Here is a 21151-nt window from a genome sequence, read left to right on the forward strand (position 1 = left end):
ATGTGATGATGGGGGGGGGGGGAGGGGAGGGGAGAGGGAACATAAAAAGAGATAGGTTGTTGGGAGGGGCGATAAGGCATTGTTCCAATAATATTGGGAGAGGTAGAGCCGTCTTTATTATCTTCCTGTTGTGAGTTGGGGAACATAACGTCGGCCAGGGTTTAGATTCAAGCTCATGAACTTGGGCTACTAGCGATGATTCATGCGAACTTGGAATCGGGACCAGGATTCAAGAGGGTGCTGAGGGCAAGAAGGGCTCCAGAAGGGGCCTCGGGCACCAATTGCATCGGAGGTTTGCACCTGGACCTTGTGTTGCCCTATGATTCGAGCTGGAGGCAAATCCATGGGCACTCGGTGCCTCTAAAGGGACTGTCTTTTGCTTCTTTCTCCTCTTGCTTTCTGCAGACGCCAACTTGCCTGCTGAGTTCCTTTAGCACTTCTGTGCATTGTTCAAAATAGTGGATTCTCCATGTTTTACAGCACGGAAACAGGCCCTTTGCCCCAACTCGTCAACGCCAACCAAGTTGTCCACCTGAGAAAGAGCCATTTGCGCATTCCTCTCAAACGTTCTCCATCCACGCACCGGCCGATAGGTCCTTCGAATGTTGTAATGGTCCCTCACTTCTACCACTTCCTCTGGCAGCTCACTCCATTAACCCATCAGACCCCCCCACCCACCTCCCTCAGGTGAAAATGTTGCCTCTCTGGTGCCTTCTGAATCTTTCCCTTCCCTTTTAAATCTAGGCTGTCCGGTCGGAAACATAGCTACACTGACAGAAAAGACTGGTACTATTTAACTGGGACTACTTACCAGTAAGTAACATCGGCAATTTAGAGCTACCAGAGGGTGGTAGGAAGAGAAAACCTGCCCCCATCATGGGGTAAAGACGCAGCAATGCTGCAGGAACTCAGCAGGTCTCACAACATCCAAAGATATATAACCAATGTTTCGGGCCTGAGGCCTTTCTTCAAGGTATAAACAAAACATGGACAGGTGCCTGAATTAAAATTCAAACATGAAAGTCTGCAGATGCTGTGGTTGTAGTAAAAACGGACAGAGATGCTGGAGGAGCTCAACCGGTCAATCAACATCCAAAGGAGACATTTCCAGCCTGAGACCTCCCTCAAGGTAGGAGTGAAAAACATCCAGGCACCTGAATTAAGAGGCTGGGGAGAAACAAGGGGGAGAGGCACAGAGCCACAGACCAAAAATGATAATTGGACATGAATAGGAGGAAAGGTGAGAATTGATTGGAGAGGGCTGAGGTGCTTTTAGCTCTGTGAAAGCAGAGCTGGGGTAAAGGAGGCAGAGGGATTGAGAGAGAAAACGTATGGAAATATGGGGAGGCGAATCTAATGGAATGTGAGGTGGATGCTAATGCCGTCTGGCTGTAGTGGGCCCAATCGGAAGACTAGATGTTGGTCCTCCAATTTGCGGGTGGTCTCAGTCTGGTCAGTGCATGAGACGGATACATCAGCAAAAGAATGGGGCAAGAGGCTGGGGAAAAGGAAGAGCAGGGGAAGGAGCTCAGGCCACCAGGCAAACCTGCGTGTTAGAATTCAGGAGCACAGGTGGTCGAAGAGCGAAAGAGAAGGGCAACAGGTGAACCTGGTATCAGGAGGGGTGGGAGAAACCTGGTGTGGGGTGCATCATGGAACATTACAGCACAGCACAGGCCCTTTGGCCCATGATGTGGTGCAGACCTATAGGAACCTACTCCACAACAATCTAACCCTTACCCACAACCATCTATTGTCCTTACATCCATGTGCCTGTCTAAGAGTTTTAAACTGTCCCAATTGTACCCACATCCACCACCATCCCCAGCAATGCATTCCAGCCTCCCACTACTCTGTGTAAGGAAGCTTAGCCCTGATAACATAACATAACAATTACAGCATGGAAACAGGCCATTAGGCCCTTCTAGTCCACACCGAACCAAACACCCCTTTCTAGTCCCACCTCCCTGCACAATGCCCATAACCCTCCATCTTCTTCTCATCCATATACCTGTCCAACCTTTTCTTAAATAATACAATTGACTCCACCGCCACTATTTCTCCCGGAAGCTCATTCCACATGGCTACCACTCTCTGAGTAAAGAAGTTCCCCCTCATGTTACCTCTAAACCTCTGCCCCTTAATGACTCCTCTAAACCTTTCTTCAGATTTCAGATTTATTGTCAAAGTACATACACGACATCACATACAACCCTGAGATTTCTTTTTTCCTAAGAGTGCGGCAGAATTACCACCAATTGGCAGTGCAAAAAATAAACTGTACACGGTGTAAAACACGTAAACAAATAAAGAACTATAAACAGATAACAAATGTAAACAAACTGACTGTGCAATACAGAGAGAACAAAGAAAATCAATAAAGTGCATAAGTAAGAGTCCATAAATCAGTCCCTGATTGAGTTTGTTGTTGAGGAGTCTGATGGTGGAGGGGGAGCAGCTGTTCCTGAATCTGGTGGTGTGAGTCTTGTGGCCCCTACACTTCTATCCTGATGGCAGCAGCAAGAATAGGACGTGTGCCGGGTGGTGAGGGTCTTTGATGATCGCTCTTACTCTCCAACAGCAGTGTTCCCTGTAGATGTACTCAATAGAGGGGAGGGTTTTGCCTGTGATGTCCTGGGCTGTGTCCACTACCTTTTGGAAGGCTTTAAGCTCAGGGGTATTAGTGTTCCCAGACCAGACTACACATTCCACCACACATCTGTGGAAATTTGTCACGGTTTCTGGTGTCATACAAACCTCCGCTAACACCTGAGGAAGTAAAGGCACTGACGTGATTTCTTCATGATGCCGTTAGTGTGTTGGGTGCAGGAAATATCCTCCGAGATAGCGAGTCCTAAGAACCTAAATGAACCTAAATCTCCACCTCTGATCCCCCAATGATCACTGGATCAGACACCTCTGGCTTTCCCTTCCTGAAGTCAACGATCAGCTCCTTAGTTTTGGTGACAATGAGTGAGAGATTGTTGTTGGTGCACCATTCGGCCAAGTTTTCAATCTCCATCCCGTCTGCTGATTCCTTTATACAACCCACTACCGTGGTATCGTCAGCAAATTTGTAGATGGTGTTATTGTCGTAGCCACACAGTGGGAGGTGTAGAGTAGAGCAGTAGAGTAGAACAGGGGGTTAAGAACACAGTCACGTAGTGCTCCGGAACTGATGTCATCTGGTATTGGCCATTGCCAGCAAGATGCCGGCCGTCCACCCTATCTAAACCCCTCATAATCTTATATACTTCTATTAAGTCACCTCTTATCCTTTGTCACACTAGCCTAGTCAATCTTGCTTCATAAGATGTTCTCCAATGCAACATCCTGGTAAATCTTTCCTTCTTTCTAAAGTATCAACACCAACGTATTCTAGACTTAGTGTTTCCTTTCTCGTTATGTACCAACAAAATTAGTCAAACTCTGCCTGCTGTAAAGAAACACACAGAGGTACCACTCGCCCGGTGATCCAACAATCAGAGAAGGAAAAGCAAAAGAGAGTTTCCCCCCACCTCCCCCCTCAGTGACATCGAGTGTCTATAGATTCGCCTCCTGCACTCCTCCAGCCATAGGGTCTCCTGTTCAGTCCAGCTGTGACCCCACCCCATATATGATCAGGAAGCTGGTCAGTGCCTGGGACCCTTCAGGAGACCACTCGCCATCGGCACCCTCACTGCTGTGGTCACCTTCCCTGTAGGGTGGTTTCCCAGCTTTGGGGAGTGTGGGGGAGAGGGGTAGTGAGGGGGTGTTCTCCCACTCTGGTGTCCTGATATCCCAGACCCTGTAGCCCCCTTTATTGTCTGGGCTGCAGAGAGTGGATGCCACCATCTTGGCCACAAACCGCTGATGTAAGGAAAAGCCCAAACTGACCATTACATGGCAGCGCTGCCATATTCAAGATAACTGGGCTTAACAGCCTGTTTCTGTGCTGTATACAATAGGTTGCAGCTTTCAAACAATAAACTACATCCAAAAGTACCTCAAATGTTTTGGTCAGCGATTCAGAGAAGACGGGCAAGGAGAGTGTGACCGTTACATTTCCTTTCACAGGTTTCCCATAGAGGTATCTGGAAAGAAGGAAACAAACCAATAGCAATGACATGATCAGCAAGTTTACAGATAACATTAAAATGTATTGCAGACAGTGAAAACTGTTGCCAACGATTCCAGCAGAATCTTGATTGGGTGAGTAGTTGATGGATTTTTTTTAGACATGGAGCACGGTAACAGGCCAATTCAGCCCTACAAGCCCATGCCGCCCAATTTACACCACATTAACCAACACCCCGGTACGTTTTCAAAGGGTGGGAGGAAGCTGAACACGCCCCCCCCCCCACCAGAGAAAACCCACGCAGACATGGGGAGAATGTACAAACAGCGTGGGATTCAAACCCCAGTCCGCTCCCGATCCTGGCGTTGTCAAGGCATTGTGCTAACTGCTACGTCAACCGTACCACCCTATAATACAGAGGAATGTGGGGTGCTGCTTTTTGGAATGTCTAATATGGGTAGGACCTACAGAGTGAATGGTAGAGTGCTGTAAGGCAGAGGAATCTGGGAGTACGTACCTTGAAGGTGGCATTACAAGTAGATAAGGTAGTCAAAAAGGTTTCAACACATTGACCATCATCAGTCAGAATATTGAGTACAGAATTGGGGGTGGCATAATTAATGTAGCGGTAAACACAATGCCATTACAGTGTCAGGGATCGGGGCCAGGGTTCGAAACCCGCGATCTCTGTAAAGAGCTTGCACGTTCTCCCCATATCTGTGTGAGTTTTCCCCGGGGGCTCTGGTTTCCTCCCACTGTTCGAAATGTACCGATTTAAACTGCTTAGAGGAGTGGGCAGAAAGATGGCAGATGGAGTTTAATGCTGATAAGTGTGAAGTGCTTCATTTTGGAAAGAATAATCAAAGCAAAACATATGTGGTAAATGGGAGGGCGTTGAAGGATGCAGTGGAGCAGAAAGATCTAGGAATAACAGTGCATTGTTCCCTGAAGGTAGGAGCGCATGTGGATAGGGTGGTGAAGAAGGCCTTTAGTCTGCTTGCCTATATTAATCAGTGCAGAGAATATAGGAGTTGGGAAGTAATGATGAAACTGTACAAGGCATTGGTGAGGCCAAATTTAGAGTACTGTGTGCAGTTCTGGTCACCGATTTATAGGAAGGATATTAACAAGATAGAGAGAGTGCAGAGAAGATTTACAAAAATGTTGCCTGGGTTTCAGCATCAAGGAGATTGAGCAAATTAGGTCTTTATTCTTTGGAACATAGAAGGCTGAGAGGGGATTTGATAGAGGTGTTTAAGATAATGAGAGGGATAGATAGAGTTTTTTTAATTTTTTTTTCACACTATAAACCACATTGATCAAGATACATACATTTTCCTTTTCAAATATATACAGTGTCGTTTTCTCTCCCCCCCACCCCTCCTTCTTCCCATCCCACCCTCCCTACCTCCCCTCCCATTCATTTAAAGTTCAGAATCTAAGATACATTAAACCCGTCAAACAATGTTGTCACTCAATAAAAATAAACAAGAAGTTCCACTGAGTCAATTCTTTTCATTTCCTTCTCTTTCTATCATTTTAGGTGGTAGATGTCCCCGGTAGGTTTTCTCTATTGTGTTTCATGTATGGCTCCCATATTTGTTCAAATATTGTTATATTATTTCTTAAATTATATGTTATTTTTTCTAATGGAATACATTTATTCATTTCTATGTACCATTGTTGTATCCTCAAGTTATCTTCTAATTTCCTGGCTGACATAAAACATTTTTTTGCTACAGCTAGGGCTATCCTAACACATCTTTTTTGTGCTCCATCCAAATCAAGTCCAAATTCTTTGTTTTTTATGTAACTTAGGAGGAAGATCTCTGGGTTTTTTGGTATGTTGCTTTTTGTGATTTTATTTAATATCTGGTTTAGATCTTCCCAAAATGTTTTCACTTTCTGACACGTCCAGATTGCATGAATTGTTGTTCCCATTTCCTTTTTACAGCGAAAACATCTGTCAGATACTGTTGAGTCCCATTTATTTAACTTTTGAGGTGTAATGTATAGCCTGTGTATCCAGTTATATTGTATCATATGTAACCTTGTATTTATTGTATTTCTCATAGTTCCAGAGCATAACTTCTCCCATGTTTCCTTCTTTATCTTTATGTTTAGATCTTGCTCCCATTTTTGTTTAGTTTTACCATTTGTTTCCTCATTCTCCTTTTCTTATAGTTTAATATACATGTTTGTTATAAATTTTTTGATTGTCATTGTATCTGTAATCACATATTCAAAATTACTTCCCTCTGGTAACCTCAGACTGCTTCCCAATTTGTCTTTCAAGTAGGATTTCAGTTGGTAGTATGCCAACACTGTATCGTGAGTTATATTATATTTATCCTTCATTTGTTCAAAGGATAATAATTTATTTCCTGAAAAGCAATTTTCTATTCTTTTGATCCCTTTTTTCTCCCATTCTCTAAAGGAAAGGTTATCTATTGTAAAAGGGATTAGCTGATTTTGCGTCAGTATTAGTTTTGGTAATTGGTAATTTGTATTATTCCTTTCTACATGAATCTTCTTCCAAATATTGAGCAGATGATGTAATACTGGAGCATTCCTACGTTGTAACAATTTTTCATCCCATTTATATAATATATGTTCGGGTATCTTCTCCCCTATTTTATCTAGTTCTAATCTAGTCCAATTTGGCTTTTCTCTTGTTTGATAAAAATCTGATAGGTATCTTAATTGTGCGGCTCTATAATTATTTTTAAAGTATGGCAGTTGTAAGTCTCCTTGTTTATACCATTCTGTTAATTTATCTAGTGCTATCCTCGGTTTCCCCCCTTTCCATAAAAATGTCCTTATTATTTTCTTTAACTCCTTGAAGAATTTCTCTGTCAAGTGTATTGGCAATGCCTGAAATAGGTATAATATCCTTGGGAAAATGTTCATTTTAATACAGTTTATCCTTCCTATTAGTGTTAGTGGTAAGTCTTTCCAATGCTCTAAATCGTCCTGTAATTTTTTCATTAGTGTATAATAATTGAGTTTATATAGATGGCCGAGTTTTTTATTTATTTGTACACCTAGGTATCTTATTGCTTGCATTTGCCATCTGAATGGTGATTCCTTCTTAAAATTTGAGAAATCCGCATTATTCATTGGCATTGCTTCACTTTTATTTGCGTTAATCTTGTAACCCGACACTTCTCCATATTCCTTCAATTTCTTATGTAATTCTTTTATTGATATTTCTGGTTCTGTTAAGTATACTATTACATCATCTGCAAATAAACTGATTTTATATTCCTTGTCTTTTATTTTTATCCCTTTTATTTTATTTTCTGTTCTTATCAGTTCTGCTAGTGGTTCTATGGCTAACGCAAACAATAAAGGTGATAGTGGGCATCCCTGCCTTGTTGATCTGCTGAAGTTAAATTGTTTCGATATATATCCATTTACTGTCATTTTCGCCAATGGTCCCTTATATAATGCTTTAATCCAATTAATATATTTCTCTGGTAAACTGAATTTTTGTAGTACTTTGAATAAATAATTCCATTCTACTCTGTCAAAGGCCTTCTCTGCGTCTAAAGCAACCGCTACTGTTGGAGGTTTATTTCCTTCTAATGCATGAATTAAGTTAATAAATTTACAAATATTGTCTGTTGTTCGTCTTTTTTTAATAAATCCAGTTTGGTCTAGATTTACTATTTTTGGTGCATAGTCAGCTAATCTGTTTGCTAATATAACATAACATAACATAACAATTACAGCTCGGAAATAGGCCATTAGGCCCTTCTAGTCCGCACCGAACCAAACACTCCTCTCTAGTCCCACCTACCTGCACAATGACCATAACCCTCCACCTTCTTCTCATCCATATACCTGTCCAGCTTTTTCTTAAATAATAAAATTGACTCTGCCGCCACTATTTCTCCCGGAAGCTCGTTCCACACCGCTAACACTCTCTGAGTAAAGAAGTTCCCCCTCATGTTACCTCTAAACCTCTGCCCCTTAACTCTTAACTTATGTCCTCTTGTTTCAATCTCTCCTACTCTTAACGGAAATAGTCTATCCACATTCCACTCTGTCTATCCCTTTCATAATCTTAAATACCTCTATCAAATCCCCTCTCAACCTTCTAAGCTCCAAAGAATAAAGACCTAATCTGTCCAATCTCTCCCTGTACTATAGATGCTTAAACCCAGGTAACAATCTGGTAAACCTTCTTTGCACTCTCTCCACTCTGTTTATATCCTTCCTATAATTAGGCGACCAGAACTGCACACAGAACTCCAAATGAGGCCGCACCAACGTCTTATACAGTCTCAACATCACCTCCCAACTCCTATATTCCATGCAATGATTGATAAAGGCCAGCATACTAAAAGCCTTCTTCACCACCCTATTCACGTGAGTTTCTACCTTCAGGGAACGATGTACCGTTACTCCTAAATCTTTCTGCTCTTCTGTATTCCTCAATGCTCTCCCATTTACCACATATGTCCTGTTCTGATTCTTCTTACCAAAATGAAGCACCTCACACTTATCAGCATAAAATTCCATCTGCCATTTTTCAGCCCACTTTTCTAAGCAGCCCAAATCCCTCTGCAATCCTTGAAAACCTTCTTCATTATCCACTATTCCACCTATCTTAGTATCGTCTGCATATTTACTAATCCAATTCACCACCCCATCATCTAGATCATTAATGTATATAACGAACAATGGGCCCAATCCAGATCCCTGAGGCACACCACTGGTCACCGGCCTCCAACCTGACAGACAATTATCCACTACCACTCTCTGGCCTCTCCCTTTCAGCCAATGTTCAATCCATTTGACCATCTCAAAATTTATACCTAAAGACTGCACCTTCCTAACTAACCTTCCATGTGGTATTTTATCGAAGGCCTTACTGAAGTCCATATAGACAACATCCACCGCGCTACCCTCATCCACATTCCTAGTCACCTCTTCAAAAAATTCAATCAGATTGGTCAAATAGTTTAGCTATTATCTTATAACATGTGTTAAGTAAAGATATTGGTCTATATGACGCTGGTGCGAGTGGATCTTTCCCTTGCTTTGGTATTATTGTAATTATTGCTGTTTTGCATGAATCTGGTAAGCTTTGCGTTTTATCAATCTGGTTGATTACTTCCAGGAGGGGAGGAATTAATAAATCTTTAAATGTTTTATAGAATTCTATTGGGAATCCATCCTCTCCTGGTGTTTTATTATTTGGTAGTTTTTTTATTATCTCTTGTATTTGTACTATTTCAAATGGTTCTATTAATTTATTTTGTTCCTCTATTTGTAATTTCGGTAGTTCAATTTTAGTTAAAAATTCATCTATTTTGTCTTCTTTCCCTTCGTTTTCAGTTTGGTATAATTGTTCGTAGAATTCTCTAAAGTTTTCATTAATCTCCGTTGGATTATATGTGATTTGTTTGTCTTTTTTCCTTGATGCCAATACCATTCTTTTAGTTTGTTCTGTCTTAAGCTGCCATGCTAGAATTTTGTGCGTTTTTTTCCCCTAGTTCATAATATTTCTGTTTTGTCTTCATTATGTTCTTCTCCACCTTATATGTTTGTAGTGTTTCATATTTTATTTTTTTATCTGCCAATTCTCTTCTTTTAGTTGTATCTTCCTTCATTGCTAATTCTTTTTCTATATTTACTATTTCCCTTTCCAACTGCTCTGTTTCCTGATTATAGTCCTTCTTCATCTTGGTTACATAACTTATTATTTGCCCTCTGATGAACGCTTTCATTGCATCCCATAGTATAAACTTATCTTTCACTGATTCTGTATTTATTTCAAAGTACATTTTAATTTGTCTTTCAATGAATTCTCTAAAATCCTGCCTTTTAAATAGCATGGAGTTTAATCTCCATCTATACATTCTTGGAGGGATGTCCTCTAACTCTATTGTCAATATCAGGGGTGAGTGGTCTGATAATATTCTAGCTTTATATTCTGTTTTTCTAACTCTGTCTTGCATGCGAGCTGATAACAGGAATAGGTCTATTCTTGAGTATGTTTTATGTCTACCCGAATAATATGAATATTCCTTTTCCTTTGGGTGTTGTTTCCTCCATATATCCAAAAGTTGCATTTCTTGCTTCGATTTAATTATAAATTTGGTTACTTTGTTCTTTCTGTTAATTTTTTTACCAGTTTTATCCATGTTTGAATCCAAATGAAGGTTGAAATCCCCTCCTATTAATATGTTCCCTTGCATGTCTGCAATCTTCAAAAAAATATCTTGCATAAATTTTTGATCTTCTTCGTTAGGTGAATATACATTGAGTAAATTCCAAAACTCCGAATATATCTGACATTTTATCATTACATATCTCCCTGCTGTATCTACTATTTCCTCTTCTATTTTAATTGTTACATTTTTACTGATTAATATAGCTACTCCTCTAGCTTTTGAATTATATGACGCCGCTGTTACGTGTCCTATCCAATCTCTCTTTCATTTCTTGTGCTCCACTTCAGTTAAGTGTGTTTCTTGCACAAATGCTATATCAATTTTTTCTTTTTTCAGTAAATTTAGCAGTTTCTTCCTTTTGATTTGGTTATGTATTCCATTAATATTTAAAGTCTTATAGTTCAAGATAGCCATTTCATACTTTGTTTATCTTCCCTTTCCGTTTCTCCATCATCACCTTTCCTTCTTATCCATTTCTGCTTTCTTGTTTTGAACACTTTATAAGACAACATTTCTAAAACATCAAACATTTCCCTTATTCTCCTATCTAAAATTTCTTTAACCCCACTATCCCCTCCCCTTCCTGAGTTGCCCTTTATCCCTTGTCGGGCAACCACATCTCCCCTCTCCATTTGGATTTGCGAATTCACTCACAAGCGTCAACTGATTTCACAGTGACCGTAACTCCTCCCGAGCCAGCCCCCTCCAGAAAAGATTTTAATTTTCATATATAACAAAGGTCACTGTCTTAATTCCTTCCTTACTTCCTCTCTTCCCTTTCTTTCCCTTATTACTTCTTATCTATTCTCTATATATTTTCTTTTAAATACGGATACATTCATGTACACACCTATATACACACACACACACACACACACACACACACACACACACACACACACCCACACACACACACATATATATCTTTGGCTTGGCTTCGTGGACGAAGATTTATGGAGGGGGTAAAAGTCCACATCAGCTGCAGGCTCGTTTGTGGCTGACAAGTCCGATGCGGGACAGGCAGACACGGTTGCAGCGGCTGCAGGGGAAAATTGGTTGGTTGGGGTTGGGTGTTGGGTTTTTCCTCCTTTGCCTTTTGTCAGTGAGGTGGGCTCTGCGGTCTTCTTCAAAGGAGGTTGCTGCCCGCCAAACTGTGAGGCGCCAAGATGCACGGTTTGAGGCGATATCAGCCCACTGGCGGTGGTCAATGTGGCAGGCACCAAGAGATTTCTTTAGGCAGTCCTTGTACCTTTTCTTTGGTGCACCTCTGTCACGGTGGCCACTGGAGAGCTCGCCATATAACACGATCTTGGAAAGGCGATGGTCCTCCATTCTGGAGACGTGACCCACCCAGCGCAGCTGGATCTTCAGCAGCGTGGACTCGATGCTGTCGACCTCTGCCATCTCGAGTACTTCGACGTTAGGGATGAAAGCGCTCCAATGGATGTTGAGGATGGAGCGGAGGACAACGCTGGTGGAAGTGTTCTAGGAGCCGTAGGTGATGCCGGTAGAGGACCCATGATTCGGAGCCGAACAGGAGTGTGGGTATGACAACGGCTCTGTATACGCTTATCTTTGTGAGGTTTTTCAGTTGGTTGTTTTTCCAGACTCTTTTGTGTAGTCTTCCAAAGGCGCTATTTGCCTTGGCGAGTCTGTTGTCTATCTCATTGTCGATCCTTGCATCTGATGAAATGGTGCAGCCGAGATAGGTAAACTGGTTGACCGTTTTGAGTTTTGTGTGCCCGATGGAGATCCCCACCATGATTACCATATATATATATATATATATATATATATATATACATACATACACCCATATACACACATACATATAGTTCGTGGTAATTTTTGCTCTCGTTACATGTCTTCATCTCTCTGTCTGTTTTGTAGTTGTTCTGCAAATTTCCTTGCTTCCTCTGGATCCGAGAATAGTTTGTTTTGCTGCCCTGGAATATCTATTTTAAGTACTGCTGGGTATTTTAAGAAGATATCCTTTTTTCCATAGGATCGCTTTTGCTGTATTAAACTCCTTTCTCTTCTTCAGGAGTTCAAAACTTATGTCTGGATAGAAAAAATTTTTTGACCTTTGTATTCCAGTGGCTTTTTGTCTTCTCTTATTTTCTTCATTGCTTTCTCCAATATATTTTCTCTTGTTGTATATCTTAGGAATTTTACTAAAATGGATCTTGGTTTTTGTTGTGGCTGTGGTTTCGGTGCTAATGTTCTATGTACACTTTCTATTTCCATTTCTTCTTGTAATTCTGGTCTTCCTAGGACCCTGGGGATCCAATCTTTTATAAATTCTCTCACATTCTTGCCTTCTTCATCTTCCTTAAGGCCCACTATCTTTATATTATTTCTTCTATTATAATTTTCCATTATATCTATCTTCTGAGCTAACAGCTCTTGTGTCTCTTTAACTTTTTTATTAGATTCTTCTAATTTCTTTTTTAAGTCCTCTACTTCCATTTCTACGGCTGTTTCTCGTTCTTCCACCTTGTCCACTCTTTTTCCTATATCTGACATGACCATCTCTAATCTATTCATTTTTTATTCAGTACTTTTAATTCTTCTTTTTATCTCATTAAATTCTTGTATTTGCCATTCTTTTACTGATTCCATATATTCTTTAAAAAAATATACATCCATTGTCTTGCTTTTCTCTTCTTCTTCCATTTCTTTCTGTTCTTCTTCTTCTTCTTCCTCTGGGTTGGTCATCTGTTGTTTCCTTGATTTCTTTTTACTCTCTTCTTTCTTGTTCTCGTTGTTTTCTATGTTCTCTTCTTCTTGTGTTATAGCTGTCATTCTCAGCTGTGGAGATCGACTCCTCAGCTGATCCCCCCTCCCGTCAGTGTTTTTTTTGTCATGCGCATGCGCGGTTGCGCACTTTTGCTTGGCTCCGCGAGCCATTTTTGTAGTCCCAAGCTCGGGACTTCGACTGACCTTAGGGAGCGGGCTTCTCTCTCCACGGCGGGCCTCCGCGGACAGGTAAGGCCTTCACCTTCTTCTTCCGTTGTCTTTTCTTCTTCTCTTCCCGTTGCTTTCGACTTTTCTTTCTTCGCTGCCATTTTCTTCCCACCTTTACTTTCACTTTATTTTAATTTTTGTGTTTGTGCCTTTGTGCTTTCTGTGTTTTTTTAAAAACTTTTCCGGAGAGGGCTGGAGTTCCCCGACCGGCCACTACTCCATCACGTGACTCCTCCAGGATAGATAGAGTTGATGTGGAAATGCTTTTCCCATTGAGAGTAGGAGAGATGGATACGAGACGTCATGGGTTGAGAGTTGACAGGCAAAGGTTTAGGAGTAACATGAGGGGGAACTTCTTTACTCAGAGAGGGGTTACTGTGTGGAATGGGCTACCGGGAAAGGTGGTGGAGGTAGGGTCAATGTTGTCATTTAAGAAAGAGTTGGATAAGTATATGAATGGGAGGGGGATGGAGGGATATGGGCAGAGTGCTGGTAAGTGGGATTAGAGGAGGGTACTTGGATCAGTGCGGACTAGAAGGGCCAAATTGGCCTGTTTCCGTGCTGTAATTGTTATATGGTTTATATATGGGTAGGTTAATTGGGTGTAAATTGGGTGGCATGGACTCGTGGACCAAAATGTCTAAATTTAATTTATAAAAATTTTAACATGTTTAGATTTTCTTTTTTAATCAATACAATATAATTTGTTTGATTAAAATGTGGAGTACCTTGGATGAAATGATGATGGTGTAAGTGTAATGTATTTTTTTGACTTTTAACATATGTGCCCTATACTTTTGGATGTGAAATTTCAATATTAATAAAAATATTGAAAAATAAAAGAAAATTCTAAAATTTAAAATTGGGAGGTCATACAAGACATTGGTGAGGTCCCATCGGGAGCATTATGTTCAGTCTGGTCACCGCGCTGCAGGAAGGATGTTGTCAAGCTGGAGAAGGTGCAGAGAAGATTGATGAGGATGTTGCCAGGTCTTGAGGGGGCCTGAGCTACAGGGAAAGGTTGAGTGGGCCTTTATTCTTTGGAGGGCAGGAGGATGAGGGTGATCTCATAGAGGTGGACAAGATCACAAGAGGAATAGATCGGCAGAGTCTTTTGCCCAGAGTCGAGGAATTTAAAACTACAAGTTTAAAGTGAAGGGGGAAGAGATTTATTGGAAACCTGAAGGTTTTTGTAGATACAGAGGGTGGTGGGTGTAATGGAATGGGCTGCTGGAGGGATTGCTTGAGCAAAGTATAGTTGATATATTAAAGAAAAAATTAGACGGATACAGGACACAGACAGCAGGGACTTGTGTGGGAGGACATTTTGGTCACTGTGGCCAAAGTGCCTGTTTCCACACTGTATGAAACTATAACCTGCTCGATCCTGGTCCACTATCGTCAAAAGTTGATGAGTTGACTGAGCTCGCTATTCTGCACACGGTTTTACGAGCTTCCACCATGAAGGGGACCTTGGACCCGTGAGGAGGAAAGGGTTTTAATTTATGTTTTCAGTATTGTGTTTGTTTCAAGGGAGGTGAGGTCTGTGGGCTGAGGTGACAGTTACAGTGCCCTCCATAATGTTTGGCACAAAGACACTTCTTTTATTTGCCCCAGTGCTGCACAGAATTATCAATCAAACAATTCAAACGCGATTAAAGAGCACGTTCCAGATTTTATTCAAGATTATTTGTAGACATTTTGGTTTGAACGTGTAGAAATTACAACATTTTTTATACATAGTTCCCTCATTTCAGGGCACCATAATGTTTGGGACATTTGGCTTCACAGGTGTTTGTGATAACTCAGGTATGTTTAATTGCTTCATTGGTGCAGGTATAAGAGAACTGGGCTCGCTTTTAAGCTTTTGATCACCTTTGGGGTCCTTTAGATTTTTTGTTTTCTCTAATTTTATTCCTTGCCCTCTCCAGTATATTTTCTCTTGTCGTGTATCTCAGAAATTTTACTAAAACGGATCTTGGTTTTTGTTGTCACTGTGGTTTCGGGGCTAGTGTTCTGTGTGCCCTTTCTATTTCCATTCCTTCCTGTATTTCTGGCTTTCCCAGGAACCATTCTTTTATAAATTCTTTCATATTTGTGCCTTCTTCATCTTCCTTTAGGCCCACTATCTTTATATTGTTTCGCCTACTATAGTTTCCCATTGTATCCATCTTCTGCGCTAACGGCTCCTGTGACTCTTTAACTCTTTTGTCATTTTCCTCTCAAGTCATTCACTTCCATTTCTACAGCCGTTTCTCGTTCTTCCACATTTTCTAATCTTTTCCCTATTTCTGCTCTATTCTACTCACTTTTTCTTCTGTACTTTTCATTTTTCTTTTCATTTCACTAAATTCTAATGTCAACCATTCTTTTAATGCTCTCATTTGTTCTTGAAATTTTGTTATCTATATACTGTCCATCTATTTTACCTTCTATTTCTCTGTGCAGAGCTTGGTCTTCTTCCTCCTCTTCCGTGTCTGCACCTGTGTTTGTGTCTTCTACTTCTCTTCCTTGTATCTGTGTCTCTTCTGACTTTCCTGTTGACTTTCTTGCCTCACTTTGCTGGGCATCTTCTTGCTTGGCTTCTTGTTTTTGGTCCTCTTCTTCTGGGCTAGTCATCTGTTGGGCCTCCTGTTGCTGTTCTATTTTCCTATCACTTCCTTTCCTGTCGCTTTCCTCTTCTTCCAGCTGAGAGCCCTGACGTCGGGCATCCCTCAGCTAGTCACGCTGTGTTAGTTCACTCCTCAGCTGGGCCCCCCTCCCGTCGGTGTTTTCTTTTCCTTATTGTGCACATTGCGTGCTTCTGTTTGGCTCAGAGAGTCATTTTTGCAGTCCAGTGGTCGGGAGGTCACGACTCTGCATGGTCGTCACCAACCTTGGGGAGCGGGCTCTTTTCTTCCTGTTTCTTCATGCAGGTAAGGCCTTCTCCTTTCTCTTCCGGCATCTTTTCTTCTTTTTTTCCCGTTGTTTTTACTTTTTCCTTCTTGGGTGCCATTTTCTTTCTTTTCTTCACAATATCTTTTATTTGTTATGTTTTGTGTTTCTTGAACTTTGTATTTTCTTCACTCTATTTCTTCTTTTCTGGAGAGGGCTAGTATTCCCCTACCGGCCACTACTCCATCACGTGACTCCTCCTGTGATGCAGGTTAATCTTGGTCTCATCTGTCCATCTTCTTCCAGAATTCTGCAGGCTCTTTTAAATACTTCTTGACAAACTATAGCTAACTAGTGGTTGGGATTTTGCAGTGTTTCCCCCGTATTTCTGTTCTTGAAGACTTCTGCGGACAGTCGTCATTGACACATCCACATCTGCCTCCTGAAGAGCATTTCTGATCCATCAGACATGCGTTTGGTGATTTTTTTTTTCATTATGATGAGAATTCTTCTGTCATTTGCAGTGGAGATCTTCCTGAAAATTCCAGTCCCTTTGCAATTACTGAGCTCACCAGTACACTCTTTCTTCTTAATGATGCTCCAAGCTGTTGATTTTCATCATCCTAAAGATTGGACGATGTCTCTTGTTGGTTTATTCTTGTTTTTCAGCCTCATAATGACTTATTTGACTTTCCTTGGCACAATTCTGTTGAAAAATGACAACTACCAATTCCAATGGTGATAAAAAGCTGAGAAGCCAGCCTAGCTCTCTTATACCTGCACCAATGAAGCAATTAAACATACCCGAGTACTCACAAACATCTGTGAAAGCAAATGTCTCAAACATTACGGTGCCCTGAAATGAATGGTCGATGTATAAACAGTGCTGTAATTTCTACATGGTCAAACCAAAATAAAATCTGGAATATGCATTTCATATGAATTGATTTGATACAAATATAAAACTGTGGAGCACAGGGGCTAATAAAGGAAAAACATATCTTTGTACCAGACATGATGGATGACACTGTAATTGCCCTTGAGAAGGTGGTAGTAAGCTACCTTTTGGAACCATTTGGGTAACACCCCCAACGCTGAACACATCCTGCAGGATAAAGTCAGCAAGTGGTGCAGCATCAGTGGGAGAAAAAAAGTTGTCAACATTTGGAATCGGAGCCCTTCAAAGAGCTGCCAACATGTCACAAGACACATCTCATCTCCTCAACTCCCTCCTGTCAGGAAGAAGATTCACCCGCCATCCGAATCAAGGAGAGCTTCTTTCCCAGCGTTACCAGACTCTTGAACGATTTTCACACCAGGACAATTATGCTGGTCTTGCTCGTCTCCCTCTGTTAAATTCCACTTTGCCCAACTGTGTATGAGATTTCCACTGATCTGCTCGCAAAACAAGTTCTCACACTGCTTGAAATTCAAGTGCTATCCACAAATTTTCCAAGGACTCCACAATTGTCGACGGTGACAGATTATGTTATGTTTGTTTTGTATATAGATATGTTTTTGGGAGATAAATTTGGGGCAGGTTTTTTTTTAGTGTAGGTCGCATACCAACACTTCAAAACAGATCTCATGCTCAACATATCAGCACCAAGAGCCTTTGCAAAAGTTTGGAGAGTGCCCAAGAGACATCACTAATGAATTGCAGTTAACAAAAAAGACAACAGATAAAAGAACGTGTCAGAGCCGCAGATTGTCTGGAGTGGAACTTGAGGGTCAGTGACCCACGCTACCTCACTTTTTCACTATTTAAAAAAAAATGTAATTTATAGCAATATTTGCCCCTGTGATGCTGCCGCAAAACAACGATGTTTTTGACATGTTTGTGACAATAAATTCTAATTCTGATTCGACCTAGCTCCCTCCTGTTCACTTCCTCATTGCTATCTGTGAGTCTGCCGTGTTATGAGCCCAGAAGATACCAAAACCCAGCAGCAATAGATATTTTTAAACATTAAAACAGAATCACACTTTAACTTAACTAAACTAACTTAACCCCCTTCTAATTCGAAGTGCACATGTATGTAATGTAAGTTCAGAAAAGTTCTTTGATTTACAGTCCAATCTCACTTCTCACTCCTCTAAGTGACAAGAAAGGTGGATGAAGGTAGGGCAGTTGATGTAGTCTGTCTGGATTTTAGCAAAGCTTTTGATAAGGTTCCACATGAAAGGTTAGTAAGGAAGGTTCAGTCACTAGGGATTGAGAAATAATAAGATGGGTTCAGAGGTAGCTGGAGGAGAGACAGCAGAGGGTCATGGTGGACAACTGTTTGTCAGGATAGAAGCCTGTGACGAGCGGTGGGCCTCAAGGATCGGTGCTAGATCCCCTGTTGTTCATAATTTATATTAATGATTTGGATGATGGGGTGGTTAACTGGGTAAATAAATATGCAGACGATACAAAAATAGGGGGAGTGGTGGATAGTGAGGAAGGTTTTCAGCGATTACAGAGGGATTTGGTTGGTCTGGAGAGTTGAGCTGAAAGATGGCAGATGGAATTTAATGTAGTTTAATGTATGACGTGCTTAATTTTGGTAAAAATAATCCAAATACGACATATGTAGTAAAGGGGAGGACATTGAGGAATGTACAAGAACAAAGAGATCTTGGAGTTATGGTGCAATGTTCCTTGAAGGTGGATTCCTATGTTGACGGGGTGGTTAAGAAGGCATTTGGTATGTTAGCCTTCATAAATCATAGCATAGAGTGTAGGAGCTGGGAAGTGATGCTGCGACTGTTTAAGGCGTTGATGAGGCCAGGTGCGGAGTATTGTGTTCAGTTCTGGTCTCCAAATTATAGGAAGGATATAGATAAGGTGGAGAGGGTGCAGAGACGATTTACAAGGATGTTGCCTGGTTTAAAATACCTAGAGTACAGAGAAAGATTGAAGAGATTAGGACGTTATTCATCGGAACGTAGACAGTTGAGAGGGGATTTGATGGAGGTGTTTAAAATTATGAAGGGAATAGATAGACTAGATACAAGTAGACTCTTCCTCCTGAGAGCAGAAGAGATTGAAACAAGAGGACACAAGTTGAGGGTAAGGGGACAAAATTTTAGGAGAAACATTAGAGGATGGTTCTTCACTCAGAGAGTGGTGTCTGAATGGAATAATCTTCCGGAGGAAATAGTTGAGGCAGAGACTGGATATATACATGGATAAGAGGGGGTTGGAGGGTTATGGGCGGAGAATAGGATCTAGCGGTTGTTTGAGTGATCCGGCATAGACTTGAAAGGCCAGGATGGCCTGTTTTTATGCCATAAACTGTTATATGGTTATAAGTTTACTGTTTAGTTCTTATACAGTGCACAGAGTTTAACATTTATAAAGTTCACGAGGCTTTGATGCTTGAAAGATAAATGGTTACCACTCAGGAAGGTCCTTGCCGGTTTTCAGAGAGAGATTTGTTGTTCGCTGGACACCCACAAATTATTCCTTTTAATCAGCCACTTCAGTGTCTTGCCGAAGAAACTTGCCCCTTCAGAGTTCTCCAGATGATAACCTCTTTCTTTCAGGTCACCACAGAGTTCCTTTTTGTTTCACATTATTCAAGTGAAACATTAGATAGCCAGTCCTCTCCTCTTTTATGAACCACAAGGGCTTTGACCAGGCTGAACTTAGCTCTCACAACCCATCTTCCAATTGGGGTTTTCCACAAGCTTGCCAGCTTGTCCTGTTCCAGTCCCAGCTGCTGCTGCTGCTGGCTGTAAAACTGTAGAACTGATCTCTCTCTCTCTCTCAGAGAGAAACCACATGACCCTCTTAGAACAGCAAGCAGAACTCCCAGGCAGCCTGTGGCTCCGAATCTACTCCTCCGAGTTCTTTCATCTATTGCTTTTCAAAGCACCAATCCATTAGTGAAGTCCCTTGGGCACTCTTCAAGGTTTTTGCAAAGATACTCGGAGCCAATCTGTCTGGCTTGAGCAGCGCTCCAGTATTTTAAATGAGATCTGTTTTGAAATGTTTGTATGTGAGCTACACTAAATTTATCTCCCAAAAATATATCTATCATCTGTCACAGTTGCGCTAAACATGACCCTAACCTTGCTGTCTCAATTTCTCCAGCAATGCATCATAAAATTTAATAGAACATCATGCCCAAATCAAACTAAAACTCTGTTGTATGCACCTGATCCATATCCCGCCATCCCCTGCACCTTCACGTGCAATTGCCTGGAGAAATTTACACTCACATCCCTGGGATCCCAGTCATGGAACTGAAATCCAGCATGGATGCTTCCCAAGAGGGATTTTTCTTTGGAGGATGAAATCATCAAGAGGATGGAGGATGCCAATCGCTCCGATTGGGAATAGTTAAATCCCGTGGTTGTGGGAGGTAAATTTGTGAAATTTGAGCTAAGCCTGAGGGGTGGGTGGGGGGGATAAAGTAGTTTTTTTTCTGGAGGCTGGTGTTTCTGGAACTTGCAACTCAAAGGCTTTGAGTTATTTGAAGATGTTTCAGTGGCATTTTAAGGGCTCAGACAGTGAAGATATGGGGGGAATGATGGGGATGTGGAGTTGAGGTGAATGTCTTGCATGGGTGGCATGAATGATAGAAAAAGCAGATGGGCCAAATGGCCTTCTGTCTAGCCGTTCAAATGAAGCTAGCTTTTCCAGTCCTTTGGGTAGACTTTCTGGTGATCCATAAATTATTCCAAGCCTCCAGGCTAGGTTTGAACTGAGCCTCCACACCGCACATGAGAACCAATCCAACAATCCACTGGTCTTTAGTTACACTTGAAGTGTGGATTGGGAGGGTGTTGTGGCCTCCCTGCCTGGAATCGGGTGGGAGTGTGCATTGGGGGGGTGGTGGGTGTAGATTGGGAGGATGTTGTGGCCTCACTCTCTGGAACCTGGTGGAGTGTGGATTGGAAGGGTGTTGTGGCCTCGCTGCCTGGAACCTGGTGGGAGTGTGGATTGGGATATTGTTGTGGCCTCGCTGTCTGGAACCTGGTGGAGTGTGGATTGGAAGGGTGTTGTGGCCTCGCCTCCTGGAACCTGGTGGGAGTGTGGATTGGGATATTGTTGTGGCCTCGCTGTCTGGAACCTGGT

At 41.6% G+C, this 21151-nt stretch overlaps 1 protein-coding gene across 1 annotated transcript in view; it reads right to left on the reverse strand.

Moving 5' to 3' along the window:
* Positions 1-21151, reverse strand: part of cd109 (CD109 molecule) — a 490209-nt gene that overhangs the window by 405996 nt on the left and 63062 nt on the right. The window contains exon 8 of the mRNA XM_069930693.1: positions 3986-4073. Within this exon, the coding sequence (XP_069786794.1) occupies positions 3986-4073 (88 nt within the window). The remainder of the gene's footprint in view (positions 1-3985; positions 4074-21151) is intronic.

Source organism: Narcine bancroftii, chromosome 4, assembly GCF_036971445.1.
Source record: "Narcine bancroftii isolate sNarBan1 chromosome 4, sNarBan1.hap1, whole genome shotgun sequence".
Lineage (NCBI taxonomy): Eukaryota > Metazoa > Chordata > Chondrichthyes > Torpediniformes > Narcinidae > Narcine > Narcine bancroftii.